This window comes from Kogia breviceps, chromosome X (genome assembly GCF_026419965.1).
Source record: "Kogia breviceps isolate mKogBre1 chromosome X, mKogBre1 haplotype 1, whole genome shotgun sequence".
Classification (NCBI taxonomy): Eukaryota; Metazoa; Chordata; class Mammalia; order Artiodactyla; family Physeteridae; genus Kogia; species Kogia breviceps.
The window spans coordinates 91,545,852-91,570,206 of NC_081330.1; the positions used below are offsets into that span (position 1 = coordinate 91,545,852).

A 24,355-nucleotide genomic window follows, 5' to 3' on the forward strand; every position below is an offset into this window, starting at 1 on the left:
CTTAGTGTTTAAGAGCATGTGTGCTGGAGCCAAAGAATCTGGGTTCGAATTCTGACTTAGCTTTTTACCTGCTAGGTGGCCCTGGGCAAGTCATTTAACTCCTTTTGCCATGGAAAAATATCCTATTAAGTGGGAAAAATAATAATGCCCAGATCAAGGGGTTGTAAGGAAGAGTGAAATAAATAATATACATAAAGTACAATAGAACAGTGCCCAGCACATAGTAAGTGCCATTAAAGTGTTGTTTATTACTACTACCATTATTATTAGTTGGGGTGGTTATCTAAGGAACTGTGAGTGGCTCTGGGAGCTTCTGTCTTATATTTAAGAAGTGGCTTGGGTTGTGCTTAGTGACCTGTCTAGTTTCTTGGAGAGTTCAAAGGCTTTGTTTGGGGGCAAAGTTTTGGAGTGGGAACCAGCTAATAATGTAAGATTTTGTGTAGGTGATCACACCACAACGAAAAGTTACACTGGCTGCACCCAACCGGAAAGATATGGAAGAATGGATTAACGTCATAAAAACCGTGCAACAGGGAGAAATTCGTAAGGTAAGGGAAATAATAGAGAATCTACACAACTCTCATGGGTAAATACTTAATTGATTGCACTAGCTAAGCCACTTTTCCAACAGGAAACTAATAAGATGGAAGCAGATACCATCTGGTCAGGAATTGTGGTTGGATATCATTAGGAATCCTGTTTATAAATAGGAGTAATTCACTTAGACTCAAACCTTGGTAAGTATGTGGTTTAGATACCTCTGTACACATCCACTTGATATGTAGATGTCACTGTATGCTCAATGTATGAGGCACTCAAGATGTATGTGAACAGCTAACTTAGATGTTCTTCTGTTAGCTTAGCTGCAATCAGCAGTCTTCACTTGGGTCTGCTGAGTGACTACAGTAACAGCTAAGGAAATTGAGGCTCACAAAGGAGAAGGAACCAGACCAAGATGAAATAATTACTCAGTAGCAAAGCCAAGATTTGGACCCAGGCTGTGTGACTCTAAAGCCTATGTCCTTAACCATTATGCCATTCTGACTCTCTGTTTACCGCCTACAACAAAGAAAATGTAGAGGGAAGAGCAAGGAGCAGTCCTCCCCAAAGAATGGCAGGATTCCTTTTCTCCTTAGCAATACCAAGGCCCTGACTACTGCTCCCTGCAACAAGTGGTGCCAGCATTCAAACCCTGGGCCATGCCCTCAGCTCACTCCTTTACAGACATACCACACTTAGAAGTTATGTAAGTTTCAAGAGGGGAGGGATTTTGTCATTTATTTACTTAGCACAGTGTCTGCCACATAGTAGAGGCTCAATAAATATTTTTTGAATGAATAAATGAATCTGAGGGTAATCTTGGAGCCAGGATTTAGAAAGAGAATGATACATGATTCATCCTAAAGCAAAGTTCTGCTGTGAAGTCTTAGAGATAAAGGGGAAGATGAATCCGCCCTTAAAAAGAACCTAATGTATTAAGTAACTAGCAAGGTAGAGGATTTTTATAAACATTTGGGGTGGAGCAGTGTAAAATAATGGGTTTTAGATATAAAAACAATGCCATAGAGAAAAACCATCTGTCCTCACTCCCCTAGGACTTCTCAGGCTTTTGACCAATTACTTTCATAACTATTCATTCTACTACTCATGGCTATGAGTATATGACAAGTTGACTGAACTAGGGACTAGGTACGTCTCCACATATCATTGAGACCTCTCCCAGTCCCACATTGTAAATGCTTAATTGAGAGCTTCTTTGCTTAGAATCTGATGATGGTCTTTACATGACTTAGCACTCAGCATTTCACTCCTTTGTTATTTTGTTCTTCGTTTCCTAATGGAGAAGCACATCCTGTCCCTCCTGCCCACCCCCAATATGGTCACTATGGCTCAGCATTAAAGGTAGCCACAAAAAGTTATGATTTCCACACCCCTCTCCTATTCTCACCCCTGTGGACCAATCCCTTTCATTTCCTTGGCTTATCTCTACCCACACTGGAGGACTTCTCAATTTCAATTTGTCATAAAAGGTAACATAGAATATCTTGAAGTTTAATTATCAGTCCAGGAATGCAAGAACTTCTAGAGAAAGCCATCAGAGCATTGATGTGCCATTCCTGACTCAACTGAATTAAACACCTTCTTGTTGACTACCCAGCACAAACTAGAAAGGAAAAAAAACCTGCCTGTTAACTCTCTTGAAAGAGTTGTGAATTTCAGTTTATAATTACAACCTCTATGGAGCTGCTCCAGGGACCTAGCTCTATTAAGGAACACTTTTAGCCAATAGTAAAATATCTCACTACCTGCATCTTAGCAATTTGTCCTGCTTGAGGCTTGAAGAGTCAAACATGCTTTCTCTCATATGCACCTTATCAGCTGTCAATGCCTGACATGGGGTGAACAAAGGTTAATCATGGACTTAATGGTCTATTAAAGTCACTACGAAGTAATGGAGTAACCTATCTAAAACCAGTCAGTACACATTAAGAAGTGAGCCCTTACTAGGTGCTCAGTTCTGTTCCATAGAGAGTTGAAAACGTGTAGCCTTGGATCCTGATCTCAATGAGCTTTTTAAATAGTTGGGGAGGTAAGATACACACCAAAGAAACAGTTAAATGAAAATATTCGAGACAAATATGTTTTCAGAGATGTTACAAGGCAGATGCTTGATTACCAGGTGAATGAAACAAACAGTATAGTGGTATGGGAGTTCAGGGGTGGAAGAGATTAATATGGTCTGGAGTCCCCTAGGAAGAGTTAATAGAGGAGAGATTTGAGACTGACCTTGAAAGATGAATTGGATTTTATTGGTGGCAGGGGATTAGGAGCAGGAGGAAGTCCTGAGCAGTGGACTTGGTATAAGGAAAAGCTAAGTAACAAAACAGAACCTTTTTGGAATAGAGTAAAATGGGGACTCCATTTGACCAGAAGAGTTTGGGAAAGTTTAAATATGTCTAAAGAGGTAGGTTGGGCCTGATTGTGGAGGATTATCAATGCCAGAATAAACAGTGGGGAAGAACTTCATTAATCTGTATATGTCTATATATTTACCTTTACCTGTGAGATTTATACTTTCATGTCACTGTTTAGCATTTTTTAAAATTTCAATTTGAAGAACTCCCTTAAGCATTTCTTGTAAGGTAGGTCTAGTGGTGACAAATTCCCTCAGTTTTTGTTTGTCTGGGAAAGACTTTATCTGTCCTTCATTTTAAAGGATAATTTTGCCAGATATATTATTCTCAGATGTAAGGTTTTTTTTTCTTTCAATACTTGGATTATATCATGTCACTCTTTCCTGACCTGCAAGGTTTCTGTTGAGAAAACAACTTATAGTCTTATTGGGGTTCCCTTACATGTGATGAGCTAATTTTATCTTGATGCTTTCAGAATTCTCTCTTTGTCCTTGACTTTTGACAATCTGATTATAATGTGTCTGAGTGTAGTCTTCTTTGAGTTGATATTGTTTGGAAATTTTTGAACTTCATGAATCTGGATGTCCATTTCCCTCTCAAGATTTGGAAAGTTTTTAACCATTATTTCTTTAAATAGCTTTCTGCCCCTTTCTCTCTCTCTCTTCTCCTTCTGGGTCTCCCATAATGTGTATATAGGTTTGCTTTCTTTCACACTTTTTTATTCTTTTTCTTCTCTAACTAGATAATTTCAAATGACCTGTTTTCAGATTCTTTATTCTGCTTGATCAAGTCTGCTGTTGAAGCTCCCTTTTGCATTTTTTTCATTTCATTCACTATATTCTGCAGTTCCAGAATTTCTGTTTGTTTCTTTTTTTATGATTTCTGTCTTATTGTTGAACCTCTCATTTTTTCATGTATTGCTTTCCTGGTTTCATTGAGTTGTCCATCTGTGTTCTCTTATAGCTCACTGAACTTCCTTAAAACAATTATTTTGAATTAATTTCTAGGAAATTCATAGATCTCTATTTCTTTTAGATCAGTTATTGGAAAATTATTGTAATTCTTTGGTGATGTCATGTTTCCTTGATTTTTTTGTGTGTTTCTGGTAGCCTTGTGTTGATGTCTGCACATTTGAGGGAGCAATTGCCTTTTCAGGACTTCATGAACTGTCTTCAGGGGTAAAGACTTTTACCTATAGGTGGGTGTGAGAGTGCCAACTGGTTTGGATATGGTGGCTCCAGCTCCAGGTTGTGCAGCAGTGGTTCTGGCTTCAGGGAGGGCACAGAGGTATAGTCCTTGTAGAGCTCCATCAGCTGAGGTCAGTGTCAGCAAAAACTGCAGAGGACCTCAGCGAGCAAGGCTGTGAGTTTCCATAGTGATGGTAAGGGCTATTGTGTTCCTTGCTGGTGAGGACTGCTTGGTCCTCCTGTTCTCCTTTTCCTCCACAGGAGGAAGTCATTGCCAAGGGGATCCCTCTTGTTGCTGGGTCCAGCACACAGTTACACATGTGGTAGCAATGATGCTAGGATCAGGGGCACAGACACATTTGTGGTGGCAATAGTGTTGGTGTCTGGGGAGTGGGCACCTGCAGAGTGGCCATGGTACCAGGGTTGGAGCTCAGGAGCATCTAGAACAACTTTGGTACCTGGGGCTGGTGGGCAGGTGTGTTCACCATGATGGTAGCCTTAGTATGTGAGGCATGGGTGTGTGCTGAGCAGCCATGGAACTGGGGTCCAGGGTGTGTACATGCTTTCAGAAGAGAGGACTGTGGCTCTGGCAGGCGGAGCAGGATGCAGTGGTGTCAGCTTTGATTGGAGGGATGCATCAGCACTTTCCCAGTCGGGGTGCAGTGGTGGCAGCTTCTCTGGGAGGGGATGCTGCAGCAGCTCTTTCTGGAGAGTGGTTGCAGCAGTTTGGGCTCCAGGCAGCTACATCACCTGGATTCAATGGCAATGAAGAATTCAGGGCACCACCATGATGAAAGATGCTTGTGTCCACAGCAATGATGTAGGCTACTGGAGTCCTCCTGCTCTTCTTTCCCCTTGTTTGGAGAGGTCAGACCAAGGGGATTGCTCTTGGCCCCAAGCTCTGCCAGACTGGGGGATGGGCAATGAAGTTAAACTGCTTACTATACTTTTCTATGTGACCATTCTGTCTCTGTGCTCCATGAGTTTCTGCAGCTTTTTTCATTGTATTCTGGAGCTCTTTCAACTCCAGAATATTCTAGATGGCATGTAGTTGTTTATTTGTTGTTTTTGTGTGGGAGGGGGAGGGCATTGGGAACTTCTAGTCCATCATCTTGCTGATGTCACTATGAAAAATTAATTTTCTATACAACATGCTCAGAAGCAATTATGTACATAGTTTGCTTTAAATATTTCCAGTGACAGGGAGCTTTCTACCTCAAGAGACAGCTGATGGCATTCTTGAAGCTCACACTGAATGCTAGAAAGTTCTTCTAGTAGGGCAAAGATTTGGAAAAAACTTTCTAAAATTTAGAGCTTTAGGAACATTGAATGGACTATTTTGCAAGAAACTTAGTCCTCCACCTTTGGAAGCATTCAAATAAAGGCTACATGACTTGATCTCAAGATGCTTTAGAATCTAGAATCTGGAGTCTAGATGACATTTTTTTTAGCTGAGCTGCGTGGCTTGTGGGATCTTAGTTCCCCAGCCAGGGATCAAACCCAGGCCCTTGACACTGAAAGCATGGAATCCTAACTACTTCACCAGGGAAGTCCCTAGATGACTTTAAGGTTCATTCCTGTTTTCATAGTCAATGGTTCCATTAGAATTCATCAGAAGGAGCTAACCTTTTAATCTAGTCTTCTAAGCAGCTCATTATTACCTTTTTCTCCTTTTTATTCTTTCTTTAAGTCTCCCAGGTTCAAACCTTTCATCAGTCTGAAGTGTTTCATTAATGATAATGGTGCATGAATTACTTTTAACCCTAATATAAAAGTTAGTAGATAAAAATTTGTTAGCGAGGGGCTTCCCTGGTGGCGCAGTGGTTGAGAATCCGCCTGCCGATGCAGGGGACACGGGTTCGTGCCTCGGTCTGGGAGGATCCCACATGCCGCGGAGCGGCTGGGCCCGTGAGCCATAGCCGCTGAGCCTGCGCGTCCGGAGCCTGTGCTCCGCAACGGGAGAGGCCACAACAGGGAGAGGCCCGCGTACCGCAAAAAAAAAAAAAATAAAAAAAAAATAAATAAATAAATAAATAAATAAATTTGTTAGCGGATACACAATATAAAAAGATCAAACTCTGACCAAAAGAACATAAAGTGCTGGGGGGAGTAAAAGTATTTTGGTATGCTATTAAATTTAAGTTTTTAACTACTTAAAATAGAAGGATATAACTACAAGATATTTTATGCAAACCTTGAGCTAACTACACACACACATACACACACAAAATAACACCTATAATAGATAAACAAAAGATATAGAGAAGAAAACCAAAGCAGATCACTATAAAAAAATCATCAGATAACAAAGGAAGACAGCAAGAGAGGAAGAGAGGGTCAAAAGAACTGCAAGACATACAGAAATCAATTATCAATATGGTAATAGTAAACCCTCAATTATCAATAATTATCTTAAATGTAAATGAATTAAACTCATCATTCAAAGAGCACAGAGTGGCTGAATTGATTTTAAAAAACAAGATCAGAAATACTCTGTCTACAAAAGACTCACTTTAGAATTAAAGACACCATAGCCTGAAAGTGAAGGGATGGAAAAAGATACTGCACGCAAATGGTAACCAACAGAAACAGGGTTGGCTATACTTATATCAGGCAAAATAGACTTTAAATCTAAAACTGACTCTAGAAACAAAGGACATTTTATAATGATAGAAGGGACAATTCAACTGGAAAATATAACAATTATAAACATATATGCACCCAAGATCAGAGTACCTAAATATATAAAGCAAACAATGACAGATTTGAAGGCAGGAATTGACAGCTATACAAAAATAGTAGGGGGCTTCAATACTCCACTTATAATGTGTAGGCCATGCAGACAGAAAATCAATAAAGAAACAGCTGACTTGAATAACATATTGACCTAACTGACATAGACAGAAATTTCTGCCCAACAGCAGCAGAAGACACATTCTTCTCAAGGGCACATAGGACATCCTCCAGAAAGATAATATTTTAGGTCACAAAACAAGTTATAACAAATTTAAGATAATGGAAATAATTCTAAGAATCTCCTCTGACCATGACAGAAAATGAAATAGAAATCAATAACAGCAGGAAAATAGAAAAATTGACAAATACATGGAAAGTAAATAATACACTCTTGAACAACCATTAGATCAAAGAGGAAATCCAAAGGGAATTTTAAAAGTATCTGGAGAAAAACAAAAATGAAAACACAACATAATAAAAATAGGGATGTAGCAAAAGCAGTTATAAGATGGAAGTTTATAGCAGTAAACACCTCCATTTAAAAAAGGACCTTAAATAAATGACATAACTTTACACATCGATGAACAAGAAAAACAACAAAATAAGCCCAGAGTTAGCAGAACAAAGGAAATAATAAAGATCAGAGCAGAACTAAATCAAATAGGGAAAAAATTATAACAAGTCAACAAAACTAGAGGTAATTATTTAAAAGATAAAATTGAAAAACTCTTAGATGAAGACAAAAAGGAGAGAAGATTTAAATAAAATCAGAAATGAAAGAGAAGACATTACAAAAGATTCTTCAGAGATAAAAAGGATCATAAGGACTATTATAAACCAACTAGATAACCTAGCAATGGATAAATTCCTAGAAACATACAAACTACTAAAAATTAAATCAGAAAGAAATGGAAAGCCTGAACATACCAATAACAAATAGGGAGATTGAATCAGTAATCAAAAATCTCACAAGAAAGAAAAGCCCAGGACCTGATGGCTTCATGTGTGAATTCTACCAAACATTCAAAGAAGAATTAATACTAATCCTTCTTAAACTCTTCCAAGAAATAGAAAAGGGAATACTTCCAAACTCATTTTATGAGGTCAGCATCACCTGTTACCAAAACTAGACAAAGATACTAAAGAAATAAAGCTACATGCCATTATCCCTGATGAACATCGATGCAAAAATTCGTTTTTGTTCTTTTTAATGATATCTCTTTCATTTCTTCACAGTGGGGGCCCATCTACTAAACCTTGTACAGACATTACACCAATCACTTATACTTCTGTTCCATAGATATCAGCATGTTCTATTCTCTATTACAACAAAAGTCTGACATAATAGTACCCAAATGGATGAAAAAGGTCTTAGTGGAATTATACACAAAATAAACATTATCATAAAGGTACTTTTTGATATATAATTTATCAATAAAAAGTTAGAAAATGTTGAAAACTATAGAAACATAACAAAAGAACGTTTAAATGCTGTTAATTTTTTAAAATTTTCTAGTTCAATTTATATGCATATAAATATGCACAAATAAAATGCTATGACACTGTATAACCAACATTACATTATATTTTTGTTTCATTTGAGGTTTTCCAATATTATAAAGCTTATGAGATTGTGATTTTTAATGAATTTCTAGTTTTTCATTAGTTAGATCAACTATAATTTATTTGGCCATCTGCCTTTTATTGAAATTTAGCACGTTTAAACAAATTTTTTAACATATTTATTGGAGTATAACTGCTTTACAATGGTGTGTTAGTTTCTGCTTTATAGCAAAGTGAATCAGCTATACATATACAAATATCCCCATATCTCCTCTCTCCTGAGTCTCCCTCCCACCCTCCCTATCCCACCCTTCTAGGTGGTCACAAAACACTGAGATGATCTTCCTGTGCTATGTGACTGATTCCCACTACCTATTTTACATTTGGTAGTATATGTAAGTCCATGCCACTCTCTCACTTCGTGCAGCTTACACTTCCCCCTCCCCATGTCCTCAACTCCATACTCTACGACTGCATCTTTATTCCTACCTGTCCCTAGGTTCTTCATAACATTCTTATTTAATTCTATATATATATGTGTTAGCATAAGGTATTTGTTTTTCTCTTTCTGACTTAATTCATTCTGTATGACAGTCTCTAGGTCCAGTCACCGTACTACAAATAACTCAATTACATTTCTTTCTATGTCTGAGTAATATTCCATTGGATATATGTGCAACATCTTCTTTTTTTTAACATCTTTATTGGAGTATAATTACTTTACAATGGTGTGTTAGTTTTTGCTTGATAACAAAGTGAATCAGTTATACATATACATACGTTCCCATATCTCTTCCCTCTTGCCTCTCCCTCCCTCCCACCCTCCCTATCCCACCCCTCTAGGTGGTCACAAACCACCTAGCTGATCTCCCTGTGCTATGCAGCTGCTTGCAACTAGCTATCTATTTTACGTTTGGTAGTGTATATATGTCCATGCCACTCTCTCACTTTGTCAAGGCTTACCCTTCCCCCTCCCCATATCCTCAAGTCCATGCTCTAGTAGGTCTGTGTTTTTATTCCCATCTTACCCCTAGGTACTTAATGACCTTTTTTTTTCTTAGATTCCATATATATGTGTTAGCATACAGTATTTGTTTTTCTCTTTCTGACTTACTTCACTCTGTATGACAGACTCTAGATCCATCCACTTCACTGCAAATAGCACAATTTCATTTCTTTTTATGGCTGAGTAATATTCCATTGTATATATGTGCCACATCTTCTTTATCCATTCATCTGTTGATGAACACTTAGGTTGCTTCCATGTCCTGGTTATTGTAAATACAGCTGCAATGAACATTGTGATACATAACTCTTTTTGAATTATGGTTTTCTCAGGGTATATGCCCAGTAGTGGGATTGCTGGGTCATATGGTAGTTCTATTTTTAGTGTTCTAAAGAACCTCCATACTCTTCTCCATAGTGGCTATATCAATTTACATTCTCACCAACAGTGGAAGAGGGTTCCCTTTTCTCCAACCCTCTCCAGCATTCATTGTTTGCAGATTTTTTTTTTTTTTTTGGTGGTACGCGGGCCTCTCACTCTCATGGCCTCTCCCGTTGCGGAGCACAGGCTCTGGACACGCAGGCTCAGCAGCCATGGCTCATGGGCCCAGCCGCTCCGCCACATGTGGGATCTTCCTAGACCGGGGCATGAACCCGTGACCCCTGCATCGGCAGGTGGATTCTCAACCACTGCACCACCAGGGAAGCCCCCTGCAGATTTTTTGATGATGGCCATTCTGACTGGTATGAGGTGAAACTTCATTGTAGTTTTGATTTTCATTTCTGTAATGATTAGTGATGTTGAGCATCCTTTCATGTGTTTGCTGGCAATCTGTATATCTTAATTGGAAAAATGTCTACTTAGGTCTTCTGCCCTTTTTGGGATTGGATTGTTTGGTTTTTTTTTGATATTGACCTGCATGAGATGCTTATAAATTTTGGAGATTACTCCCTTGTCAGTTGCTTCATTTACAAATATTTTCTCCCATTCTGAGGCTTGTCTTTTAGTCTTTTTTATGGTTTCCGTTGCTGTGAAAAAGCTTTTAAGTTTCATTAGGTCTTTACATTTAGCTCTTTAATCCATTTTGAGTTTATTTTTGTGTATGGTAGTAAGAAGTGTTCTAACTTCATTCTTTTCCATGTAGCTGTCCAGTTTTCCCAGCACCACTTTTTGAAAAGGCTGTCTTTTCTCCACTGTATATTCTTGCCTCCTTTATAAAAGATAAGGTGACCATATATGTGTGGGTTTATCTCTGGGCTTTCTATACTGTTCCATTGATCTATATTTCTGTTTCTGTGACAATACCTTATGGTCTTGATTACTGTACCTTTGTAGTATAGACTGAAGTCAGGGAGCTGGATTCTTCCAGCTCCGTTTTTTGTTCTCAAGATTGCTTTGGCTATTCAGGGTCTTTTGTGTTTCCAAACAAACTGTGAAATTTCTTGTTCTAGTTCTGTGAAAAATTCCAGTGGTTGTTTGATAGGGATTGCAATGAATCTGTAGATTGCTTTTGGTAGTAGAGTCTTTTTCACAATGTTGATGATTCCAGTCCAAGAAAATGGTATATGTCTCCATCTATTTGTATCATCTTTAATTTCTTTCATCAGTGTCTTATAATTTTCTGCATACAGGTCTTTTGTCACCTTAGGTAGGTTTATTCCTAGATATTTTATTCTTTTTGTTGCAATGGTAAATGGGAGTGTTTTCTTAATTTCACTTTCAGTTTTTTCATCATTAGTGTATAGGAATGCAAGAGATTTCTGTGCATTAATTTTCTGTCTGCTACTTTACCAAATTCATTGATTAGCTCTAGTAGTTTTCTGGCAACATCTTTAAGATTCTCTATGTATAGTATCATGTGATCTGCAAACAGTGACAGCTTTACTTCTACTTTTCCAATTTGGATTCCTTTTATTTATTTTTCTTCTCTGACTGCTGTCGCTGAAACTTCCAAAACTACGTTGTATAATAGTGGTGAGAGTGGGCAACCTTGTCTTGTTCCTGATCTTAGTGGAAATGGTTTCAGTTTTTCACCATTGAGGATGATGTTGGCTGTGGGTTTGTCATATATGGCCTTTATTATGTTGAGGAAAGTTCCCTCTATGCCTACTTTCTGCAGGTTTATTATCATAAATGAGTGTTGAATTTTGTGGAAAGATTTCTCTGCATCTATTGAGATGATCATATGGTTTTTCTCCTTCAATTTGTTAATATGGTGTATCATGTTGATTGACTGCTGTATATTGAAGAATCCTTGCATTCCTGGGATAAACCCCACTTGATCATAGTGTATGAGCCTTCTAATGTGCTGTTGGATTCTGTTCGCTAGTATTTTGTTGAGGATTTTTGCATCTATGTTCACCAGTGATATTAGCCTGCAGTTTTCTTTCTTTGTGACATCTTTTTCTGCTTTTGGTATCAGAGTGATGGGCGCCTCATAGAATGAGTTTCGGAGTGTGTCTCCCTCTGCTATATTTTGGAAGAGTTTGAGGACAGCTGTTAGCTCTTCTCTAAATGTTTGATAGAATTCTCCTGTGAAGCCATCTGGTCCTGGGCTTCTGTTTGTTGGAAGATTTTTTATCACACTTTCAATTTCAGTGTTTGTGATTGGTCTTTTCATATTTTCTATTTCGTCCTGATTCAGTCTCGGAAGGTTGTGCATTCTAAGAATTTGTCCATTTCCTCCATGTTGTCCATTTTATTGGCATAGAGTTGCTTGTAGTAATCTCTCATGATCCTTTGTATTTATGGCGTGTCAGTTGTTACTTCTTTTTCATTTCTAATTATATTGATTTGAGGCTTCTCCCCTTTTTTCTTGATGAGCCTGGCTAATGGTTTATCAATTTTGTTTATCTTCTCAAAGAACCAGCTTTTAGTTTTATGGATCTTTGCTATCCTTTCCTTCATTTCTTTTTCATTTATTTCTGATCTGATTTTTATGATTTCTTTCCGTCTGCTAACTCTGGGGTTTTTTTTCTTCTTCTTTCTCTAATGGCTTTAGGTGTAAGGTTAGGTTGTTTATTTGAGGTGTTTCTTGTTTCTTAAGGTAGGATTGTATTGCTATAAACTTCCCTCTTAGACTGCTTTTTCTGCATCCCATAGGTTTTGGGTGGTCATGTTTTCCTAGTCATTTGTTTCTAGACGTTTTTTGATTTCCTCTTTGAAGTCTTCAGTGATCTCTTGGTTATTAAAGAGTGTGTTGTTTAGCCTCCATGTGTTTGTATTTCTCTCAGATTTTTTTCCTGTAATTGATATCTAGTCTCATAGCATTGTGGTCAGAAGAGATACTTGATACGATTTCAATTTCCTTAAATTTACCAAGGCTTGATTTGTGACCCAAGATATGCTCTATCCTGGAGAATGTTACATGAGCACTTGAGAAGAATGTGTATTCTGGGGTTTTTTTGGATGGAATGTCTTATTAATATCAATTAAATCCATCTTGTTTAATGTATCATTTAAAGCTTGTGTTTCCTTATTTATTTTCATTTTGGATGATTTGTCCATTGGTGAAAGTGGGGTGTTAAAGTCCCCTACTATGCTTGTGTTACTGTCGATTTGCAATTTTATGGCTCTTAATATTTGCCTTATGTATTGAGGTGCTCCTATGTTGGGTGCATATATATTTACAAGTTTTATATCTTCTTCTCGGATCAATTCCTTGATCATATGCAGTGTCCTTTGTCTCTTTAATAGTCTTTGTTTTAAAGTTTATTTTTTCTGATATGAGAATTGCTATTCCAGGTTTCTTTTGATTTCCATTTGCATGGAATATCATTTTCCATCCCCTCACTTTCAGTCTGTATGTGTCCCTAGTTCTGAAGTGGGTCTCTTGTAGATAGCCTTTATACAGGTCTTGTGTTTGTATGCATTCAGCCAATCTATGTCTTTTGGTTGGAGCACTGAATCCATTTACATTTAAGGTAATTATCGATATGTATGTTCCTATTACCATTTTCTTAATTGTTTTGGGTTTATTATTGTAGGTCTTTTCCTTCTCTTGTGTTTCCAGCCTAGGAAAGTTCCTTTAGCAATTGTAAAGCTGTTTGGTGGTGCTGAATTCTCTTAGCTTCTGTTAACATTTTAATTTCTCCTTCAAATCTGAATGTGATCCTTGCTGGGTAGAATAATCTCGGTTGTAGGTTTTTCTCCTTCATCTCTTTAAATATGTCCTTCCACTCCCTTCTGGCTTGCAGAGTTTCTACTGAAAGTTCAGCTGTTAACCTTATGGGGATTCCCTTTTGTGTTATTTGTTGTTTTTCCCTTGCTGCATTTAATATGTTTCCTTTGTATTTAAGTTTTGATAGTTTGATTAATATGTGTCTTGACGTGTTTCTCATTGGATTTATCCTGCATGGGACTCTCTGCACTTCCTGGACTTGATTGACTATTTCCTTTCCCATATTAGGAATGTTTTCAACTATAATCTCTTCAAATATTTTCTCAGTCCCTTCTTTTTCTCTTCTTCTTCTGGGACCAGTATAATTCGAAAGTTGTTGCATTTAATGTTGCCCCAGTGGTCTCTGACGGTGTCCTCAATTGTTTTCATTCTTTTTTCTTCTTTCTGCTCTGCAGTAGTTATTTCCACTATTTTATCTTCCAGGTCACTTATCCGTTCTTCTGCCTCAGTTGTTCTGTTATTGATCCCTTCTAGAGGATTTTCAATTTCATTTATTGTGTTGTTCATAATTGTTTGTTTGCTCTTTATTTCTTCTAGGTCCTTGTTAAAAGTTTCTTGTATTTTCTCCATTCTATTTCCAAGATTTTGGATCATCTTTACTATCATTATTCTGAATTCTTTATCAGGTAGACTGCCTATTTCCTCTTCATTTGTTAGGTCTCATGGGTTTTTACCTTGCTCCTTCATCTGCTGTGTGTTTCTCTGTCTTCTCATTTTGCTTAACTTACTGTGTTTGGGGTCTCGTTTTCACAGGCTGCAGGTTCATATTTGCCGTTGTTTTTTGTGTCTGTCCCCAGTGGCTAAGTTTAGTTCAGTGGGTTGTGTAGGCTTCCTGGTGGAGGGGACTAGTGCCTGTGTTCTGGTGGATGAGGCTGGATCTTTTCTTTTTGGTGGGCAGGTCCACGTCTGGTGGTTTGTTTTGGGGTGACTGTGGCCTTATGATTTTTGGCAGCCTCTGTTCTAATGGATGGGGTTGTGTTCCTCTCTTGCTAGTTGTTTAGCATAGGGTGTCCAGCACTCTAGCTTGCTGGTCGTTGATTGGAGCTGGGTCTTGGCATTGAGATGGAGATCTTTGGGAGATTTTTGCCATTTGAGGTTACGTGGAGCTGGGAGATCTCTTATGGACCAGTGTTCTGAACTTGGATTTCCCACCTCAGTGCACAGCCCTGCTGCCCGGCTGGAGCACCAAGAGCCTGTCCTCCACACATCTCAGGATAAAAGGGAGGAAAAAGAGAAAGAAAGAAAGAAAGAAGATAAAATAAAATAAATTTATTAAAATAAAAATTAACTATTAAGAAAAAAATTTTAAGTAATAAAAAGAAGGACAGACCAAACCCTAGGGCAAATGGTAAAAGCAAAGCTATACAGACAAAATCGCACACAGAAGCATACACATACACACTCACAAAAAGAGAAAAAGGGAAAAAAAATATATATATCGGTGCTCCCAAAGGCATCTTCTCAATTTGGGATGATTCATTGTCTATTCAGGTATTCCACAGATGCAGTGTACATCAAGTTGATTGTGGAGATTTAATCTGCTGCTCCTGAGGCTGCTGGGAGAGATTTCCCGTTCTCTTCTTTCTTCACACAGCTCCCAGTGTTCAGCTTTGGATTTTGACCAGCTCTGTGTGTAGGTCACCTGAGGGTGTCTGTTCTTCACTCGGACAGGAGGGGGTTAAAGGAGCAGCTGATTCAGGAGCTGTGGGTCACTCAGGCTTGGGGGATGGAGGGGTAAGGATTGCGGGGTGAACCTGTGGTGGCAGAGGCTAGCATGATGTTGCTCCAGCCTGAAGCGTGGCATGTGTTCTCCCAGGGAAATTTTCCCTGGATCACGGGACACTGGCAGTGGCAGGCTGCACAGGCTTCTGGGAGTGGAGCTGTGGATAGTGACCTGTGCTTGCACACAGGCCTCTTAGTGGCTGCAGCAGCAGCCTTAGCATCTCATGCCCGTCTCTGGGGTGTGTGCTGATAGCGGTGGCTCACACCCGGCTCTGGAGCTCCTTTATTTTTATTTATTTATTTGTTAACATTTTTATTGGAGTATAATTGCTTTACAAAGGTGTGTTAGTTTCTGCTTTTTAACAAAGTGAATCAGTTATACATATACATATGTTCTCGTATCTCTTCCCTCTTGCATCTCCCTCCCTCCAACCCACCTTATCCTACCTCTTTAGGTGGTCACAAAGCACTGATCTGATCTCCCTGTGCTATGTGGCTGCTTCCCACTAGCTATCTATTTTACATTTGGTACTGTACATATGTCCATTCCACTCTCTCACTTTGTCCCAGCTTACCCTTCCTGCTCCCCACATCCTCAAGTCCATTCTCCAGTAGGTCTGTGTCTTTATTCCCATCTTACAACTAGGTTCTTCATTACATTTTTTTCTTAGATTCCATATATATATGTGTTAGAATACGGTGTTTGTTTTTCTGTTTCTGACTTACTTCACTATGTATGACAGACTCTAGGTCCATCCACCTCACTACAAATAACTCAATTTCCTTTCTTTTTTTTTTTTTTTTTTTTTTTTTTTTTCAGAATCTTTACCAAAATATCCATTCTTTTATTTATTTATTTATTTTTTTTTTTTTTTAACATCTTTATTTGAGTATAACTGCTTTACAATAGTGGGTTAGTTTCTCCTTTACAACAAAGTGAATCAGTTATACATATACATATGTTCCCATAACTCTTCCCTCTTTTGTCACCCTCCCTCCCACCCTCCCTATCCCACCCCTCTAGGTGGTCACTAAGTACAGAGGTGAACTCCCTGTGCTATGCTGTAGCTTCCCACTAGCTATCTAATTTACATTTGGTAGTGTGTATATGTCCCTGCCATTCTCTCACATCGTCACAGCTTACCCTTCCCCCTCCCCATATCCTCAAGTCCATGCTCTAGTAGGTCTGTGTTTTATTCCCTCCTACCACTAATCTCTTCATGACATTTTTTTTTTTTTTTTTAGATTCCATATATATGTGTTAGCATACGGTATTTGTTTTTGTCCTTCTGACTTACTTCACTCTGTATGACAGATTCCAGGTCTATCCACCTCATTACAAATAACTCAGTTTCATTTCTTTTTATGGCTGAGTAATATTCCATTGTATATATGTGCCACATCTTCCTTATCCATTCATCTGTTGATGGACACTTAGGTTGCTTCCATGTCCTGGCTATCGTAAATAGAGCTGCAATAAACATTTTGGTACATGACTCTTTTTGAATTATGGTTTTCTCAGGGTATATGCCCAGTAGTGGGATTGCTGGGTCATATGGTAGTTCTATTTGTAGTTTTTTAAGGAACCTCCATACTGTTCTCCATAGTGGCTGTATCAATTTACATTCCCACCAGCAGTGCAAGAGTGTTCCCTTTTCTCCACACCCTCTCCAGCATTTATTGTTTCTAGAGTTTTTGATGATGGCCAATCTGACCGGTGTGAGATGATATCTCATTGTAGTTTTGATTTGCATTTCTCTAATGATTAATGATGTTGAGCATTCTTTCATGTGTTTGTTGGCTATCTGTATATCTTCTTTGGAGAAATGTCTATTTAGTTCTTCTGCCCATTTTTGGATTGGGCTGTTTGTTTTTTTGTTATTGAGCTGCATGAGTTGCTTATAAATTTTGGATATTAATCCTTTGTCAGTTGCTTCATTTGCAAATATTTTCTCCCATTCTGAGGGTTGTCTTTTGGTCTTGTTTATGGTTTCCTTTGCTGTGCAAAAGCTTTTATGTTTCATTAGGTCCCATTTGTTTATTTTTGTTTTTATTTTCATTTCTCTAGGAGCTAAGTCAAAAAGGATCTTGCTGTTATTTATGTCATAGAGTGTTCTGCCTATGTTTTCCTCTAAGAGTTTGATAGTTTCTGGCCTTACATTTAGGTCTTTAATCCATTTTGAGCTTATTTTTGTATATGGTGTTAGGGAGTGTTCTAATATCATACTTTTACATGTACCTGTCCAGTTTTCCCAGCACCACTTATTGAAGAGTCTATCCTTTCTCCACTGTACATTCCTGCCTCCTTTGTCAAAGGTAAGGTGACCATATGTGTGTGGGTTTATCTCTGGGCTTTCTATCCTGTTCCATTGATCTATATTTCTGTTTCTTTGGCAGTACGATACGGTCTTGCTTACTGTACCTTTGTAGTATTGTCTGAAGTCAGAGAGCCTGATTCCTCCAACTCCATTTTTTTTTCCCTCAAGATTGCTTTGGCTATTTGGGGTCCTTTGTGTTTCCAAACAAACTGTGAAGTTTTATGTTCTAGTTCTGTGAAAAATGCCAGTGTTCGTTTGATAGGGATTGCTTTGGGTAGAAGAGTCATTTTCACAATGTTGATTCTTCCAATCCAAGAACATGGTATATGTCTCCATCTATTTGTATCATCTTTAATTTCTTTCATCAGTGTCTTATAATTTTCTGCATACAGGTCTTTGGTCTCCTTAGGTAGGTTTATTCCTAGATATTTTATTATTTTTGTTGCAATGGTAAATGGGAGTGTTTTCTGCATTTCACTCTCAGATATTTCATCATTAGTGTATAAGAATGCCAGAGATTTCTGTGCATTAATTTTGTATCCTGCAACTTTACCAAATTCATTGATTAGCTCTAGTAGTTTTCTTGTAGCATCCTTAGGATTCTCTGTGTATAATATCATGTCATCTGCAAACAGTGACAGCTTTACTTCTTCTTTTCCGATTTGGATTCCTTTTATTTCTTTTTCTTCTGTGATTGCTGTGGCTAAAACTTCCAAAACTATGTTGAATAATAGTGGTGAGAGTGGGCAACCTTGTCTTGTTCCTGATCTTAGTGGAAATGGTTTCAGTTTTTCACCATTGAGGACGATGTTGGCTGTGGGTTTGTCATATATGACGTTTATTATGTTGAGGAAAGGTCCCTCTATGCCTACTTTCTGCAGGGTTTTTATCATAAATGGGTATTGAATTTTGTCGAAAGCTCTCTCTGCATCTATTGAGATGATCATATGGTTTTTCTCCTTCAATTTGTTAATATGGTGTATCACGTTGATTGATTTGTGTATATTGAAGAATCCTTGCATTCCTGGAATAAACCCCACTTGATCATGGTGTATGATTTTTTTAATGTGCTGTTGGATTCTGTTTGCTAGTATTTTGTTCAGGATTTTTGCATCTATGTTCATCAGTGATATTGGCCTGTAGTTTTCTTTCTTTGTGACGTCTTTGTCTGGTTTTGCTGTCAGGGTAATGGTCACCTCATAGAATGAGTTTGGGAATGTTTCTCCCTCTGCTATATTTTGGATAGTTTGAGAAGGATAGGTGTTAGCTCTTCTCTAAATGTTTGATAGAATTTGCCTGTGATGCTATCTGCTCCTGGGCTTTTGTTTGTTGGAAGATTTTTAATCACAGTTTCAACTTCAGTGCTTGTGGTTGTTCTGTTCATAGCTCTATTTCTTCCAGATTCAGTCTCCAAAGGTTGTGCATTTCTAAGAATTTGTCCATTTCTTCCAGGTTGTCCATTTTATTGGCATAGAGTTGCTTGTAGTAATCTCTCATGATCTTTTGTATTTCTGTAGTGTCAGTTGTTACTTCTCCTTTTTCATTTGTAATTGTATTGATTTGAGTCTTCTCCCTTCTTTCTTGATGAGTCTGGCTAATGGTTTATCAATTTTGTTTATCTTCTCAAAGAACCAGCTTTTACTTTTATGGATCTTTGCTTTCATTTCCTTCATTTCTTTTTCATTTATTTCTTATCTGATCTTTATGATTTCTTTCCTTCTACTAAATTTGGGGTTTTTTTGTTCTTCTTTCTCTAATTGCTTTAGGTGCAATGTTAGGTTGTTTATTCGAGATGTTTCCTGTTTCTTAAGTTAGGATTGTATTGCTATAAAATTCCCTCTTAAAACTGCTTTTGCATCATCCCATAGGTTTTGGGTTGTCATGTCTCCATTGACACTTGTTTCTAGGTATTTTTTTAATTTCCTTTTTGAAGTCTTCAGTGATCTCTTGTTTATTAAGTAGTGTATTGTTTAGCCTCCATATGTTTATATTTTTTACAGATTTTTTTCCTGTAATTGATATCTAGTCTGACAGCGTTGTTGTCAGAAATGTTACTTGATATAATTTCAGTTTTCTTAAATTTACCTAGGCTTGATTTTTGACCCAAGATATGATCTATCCTGGAGAATGTTCCATGAGCACTTGAGAATAATGTTTCTTCTGTTGTTTTGTGTTGGAGTGTCCTCTAAATATCAATTAAGTCCATCTTGTTTGATGTATCATTTAAAGCTTGTGTTTCCTTATTTATTTTCATTTTGGATGATCTGTCCATTGGTGAAAGTGGGGTGTTAAAGTCCCCTACTATGAATGTGTTACTGTCGATTTCCCCTTTTATGGCTGTTAGTATTTGCCTTATGTAATGAGGTGCTCCTATGTTGGGTGCATAAATTTTACAATTTTTATACATTCTTCTTGGATCAATCCCTTGATCATTATATAATGTCCTTCTTTGTCTCTTGTTATAGTATTTATTTTAAAGTCTATTTTGTCTGATATGAGAATTGCTACTCCAGCTTTCTTTTGATTTCAATTTGCATGGAATATCATTTTCCATCCCCTACTTTCAGTCTGTATGTGTCCCTAGGTCTGAAGTGGGTCTCTTGTAGACAGCATATATATGGGTCTCGTTTTTGTATCCATTCAGCCAGTCTGTGTCTTTTGTTTGGAGCATTTAATCCATTTACATTTAAATTAATTATCGATATGTATGTTCCTATTCCCATTTTCTTAATTGTTTTGTGTTTGTTATTGTAGGTCTTTTCCTTCTCTTGTGTTTCTTGCCTAGAGAAATTCCTTTAGCATTTGTTGTTAAGCTGGTTTGGTGGTGTTGAACTCTCTCAGCTTTTCCTTGTCTGTAAATGTTTTAATTTCTCCATCAGATCTGAATGAGCTCCTAGCTGGGTAGAGTAATCTTGCCTGTAGGTTTTTCTCCTTCATCACTTTAAATGTGTTCTGCCACTCCATTCTAACTTGCGAAGTTTCTGCTGAAAGATCAGCTGTTAACCTTATGCGGATTCCCTTGTTTGTTATTTTTTTCCCTTGCTGCTTTTAATATGTTTTCTTTTTATTTAATTTTTGATAGTTTGATTAATATGTGTCTTGGCGTGTTTCTCCTTGAATTTATCCATTATGGGACTATCTGTGCTTCCTGGAGTTGACTAACTCTTTCCTTTCCCATATTAGGGAAATTTTCAACTATAATCTCTTCAAATATTTTCTCAGTCGCTTTATTTTTTTCTTCTTCTTCTGGGACCCCGAAAATTCGAATGTTGGTACGTTTAATGTTGTCCCAGCGGTCTCTGAGACTGTCCTCAGTTCTTTTCATTCTTTTTTCTTTATTCTGCTCTGCAGTAGTTATTTCCACTATTTTATCTTCCAGGTCACTTATTTGTTCTTCTGCCTCAGTAATTCTTCTATTGATCCCTTCTATAGTATTTTTAATTTCATTTATTGTGTTGTTCATCATTGTTTTTTCCTCTTTAGTTCTTCTAGGTCTTTGTTAAATGTTTCTTGCATCTTCTCCATTCTATTTCCAAGATTTGGATCATCTTTACTATCATTATTCTGAATTCTTTTTCAGGTAGACTGCCTATTTCCTCTTCCTTTGTTAGGTCTGGTGGGTTTTTACCTTGCTCCTTCATTGCTGTGTGTTTTTCTGTCTTTTCATTTTGCTTATCTTACTGTGTTTGGGGTCTCTTTTTTTGCTGGCTGCAGGTTCGTAGTTCCCATTGTTTTTGGTGTCTGTCCCCAGTGGCTAAAATTGGTCCAGTGGGTGGTGTAGGCTTCCTGGTGGAGGGGACTAGTGCCTTTATTCTGGTGGATGAGGCTGGATCTTGTCTTTCTGGTGGGCAGGTTCAGGTCTGGTGGTTATTTCGGGGTGTCTGTGGCCTTATTATGATTTTAGGCAGCCTCTCTACTAATGGGTGGTGTTGTGCTCCTGTCTTGCTAGTTGTTGGGCATAGGGTGTCCAGCACTGTAGCTTGCTGGTCATTGAGTGAAGCTGGGTGTTGGTGTTGAGATGGAGATCTCTGGGAGATTTTCGCCATTTGATATTACATGGAGCTGGGAGGTCACTTGTGGACCAGTGTCCTGAAGTTGGCTCTCCCACGTCAGAGGCACAGCACTGACTCCTGGCTGCAGCACCAAGTGCCTTTCATCCACATGGAAAAAGAGGAAAAGGGGAAAACCTATATATGTTGTTCTCAAAGTCCATCTCCTTAATTTGGGATGATATGTTGTCTATTCAGGCATTCCACAGATGCAGGGTACATCAAGTTGATTCTGGAGATTTAATCCACTGCTCCTGAGGCTGCTGGGAGAGATTTCCCTTTCTCTGCTTTGTTCACACAGCTCCCGGGATTCAGCTTTGGATTTGGCTCTGCCTCTGCATGTAGGTCACCGGAGGGCGTCTGTTCTTCCTTCAGACAGGACAGGGTTAAAGGAGCAGCTGATTCGGGAGCTCTGGCTCACTCAGGCCGGGGGGAGGTAGGGGTACAGATGCGGGGCAAGCCTGCGGCGGCAGAGGCCAACATGACGTTGTAACAGCCTGGGGCGCACCATGCATTCTTCCAGGGAATTTGTCCCTGGATCATGGGACCCTGGCAGTGGCAGGCTGTACAGGCTCCCGGGACGGGAGGTGTGGATAGTGACCTGTGCTCACACACAGGTTTCTTGGTGGCTGCCGCAGCAGCCTTAGCGTCTCATGCCCATCTCTGGGGTCCGCGCTGATAGCCGTGGCTTGTGCCCATCTCTGGAGCTCCTTTAAGGAGAGCTCTTAATCCCCTCTCCTCATGCACCAGGAAACAAAGAGGGAAGAAAAAGTCTCTTGCCTCTTCAGCAGCTCCAGACTTTTTCCCGAACTCCTCTGGAGCTCCTTTAAGTGGTGCTCTTAATCCCCTCTCCTCGTGCTCAGGAAACAAAGAGGCAAGAAAAAATCTCTTGTCTCTTCAGCAGCTCCAGACTTTTTCCTGGACTCCCTCCCAGCTTGTGGTGGCACACTAACCCCCTTATGGCTGTGTTCACACCACTAACCCCGGTCCTCTCCCTGGGATCTGACCTCCGAAGCCCGAGCCTCAGCTCCCCACTCCCACCCATCCCGGCGGGCGAGTAGACAAGCCTCTCAGGTTGGTGAGTGCCAGTCAGCACCAATCCTCTGTGCGGGAATCTCTCCTCTTTGCCCTCTGCACTCCTGTTGCTGCACTCTCGCCCGTGGCTCTGAAGCTTCCCCCCTCTGCCACCTGTTGTCTCTACCTGCGAAGGGGCTTCCTAGTGTGTGGAAACTTTTCCTCCTTCACGTCTCCCTCCCACTGGTACAGGTCCCGTCCCTATTCTTTTGTCTCTGTTTTTTCTTTTTTCTTTTGCCCTACCTAGGTACGTGAGGAGTTTCTTGCCTTTGGGGAGTTCTGAGATCTTCTGCCAGCATTCAGTACGTGTTCTGTAGGAGTTGTTCCACATGTAGATGTATTTCTGATGTATTTGTGGGGAGGAAGGTGATCTCCACGTCTTACTCTTCCGCCTTGTTGAAGCTCCTCCTGTGCAATCCCCTTTTATGTTATTTGTTGTTTTTCCCTTGCTGCTTTTAATATTTTTTCTTTGTATTTAGTTTTTGACAGTTTTATTAATATGTGTCTTGGCATGTTTCTCCTTGGATTTATCCTGTATGGGACTCTCTGTGCTTCCTGGGCTTGAATGACTATTTCCTTTCCCATATTAGGGAAGTTTTCAACTATACTCTCTTAAAATATGTTCTCAGTCCATTTCTTTTTCTCTTCTTCTTCTGGGATCCCTATAATTCGAATGTTAGTGCATTTAATGTTGTCCCAGAGGTCTCTGAGACTGTCCTCAATTCTTTTCATTCTTTTTTCTTTATTCTGCTCTTCAGTATTTATTTCCACTATTTTATCTTCCAGGTCACTTATCCGTTTTTCTGCCTCAGTTATTCTGCTTTTGCTTCCTTCTAGAGAATTTTTAATTTCATTTATTGTGTTGTTCATCATTATTTGTTTGCTCTTTAGTTCTTCTAAGTCCTTGTTAAATGTTTATTGTATTTTCTCCATTCTATTTCCAAGATTTTGGATCATCTTTACTATTATTACTCTGAATTCTTTTTCAGGTAGACTTCCTATTTCCTCTTCATTTGTTTGGTCTGGTGTGTTTTTACCTTGCTCCTTCATCTGCTGTGTGTTTTTCTGTCTTCTCATTTGCTTAACTTACTGTGTTTGGGGTCTCCTTTTCACAGTCTGCATGTTCATAGTTCCCATTGTTTTTGCTGTCTGCTCCCAGTGGCTAAAGTTAGTTCAGTGTGTTGTATAGGCTCCCTATTGGAGGGGACTAGTTCCTGTGTTCTGGTGGATGAGTCTGGATCTTGTCTTTCTTGTAGTCAGCACGTTTTGGGGTATCTGTGACCTTATTATGGTTTTAGGCAGCCTCTCTGCTAATGGGTGGGGTTGTGTTCCTTTCTTGCTAGTTGTTTGGCATAGGGTGTCCACCACTGTAGCTTGCTGGTTGTTGAGTTGAGCTGGGTCTTAGCATTGATATGGAGATCTCTGGGATATCTTTCGCCATTTGATATTATGTGGAGCCGGGAGGTCTCTGGTGGTCCAATGTCGTGAATTCGGCTTTCCCACCTCAGAGGTACAGATGCAAAAATTCTTAATGAAATACTAGCAAACCGAATTCAATAGCACATTAAAAGGATTATACACTGTAACCAAGAGGGATTTATCCCA

The 24,355-nt window shown here is 38.9% G+C and overlaps 1 protein-coding gene across 1 annotated transcript in view; it reads left to right on the forward strand.

Annotated features, from left to right (window-relative positions):
• Positions 1-24,355, forward strand: part of DGKK (diacylglycerol kinase kappa) — a 176,908-nt gene that overhangs the window by 54,473 nt on the left and 98,080 nt on the right. Inside the window, exon 4 of the mRNA XM_059049722.2 lies at positions 444-548. Coding sequence (XP_058905705.1) covers positions 444-548 — 105 coding nt within the window. The remainder of the gene's footprint in view (positions 1-443; positions 549-24,355) is intronic.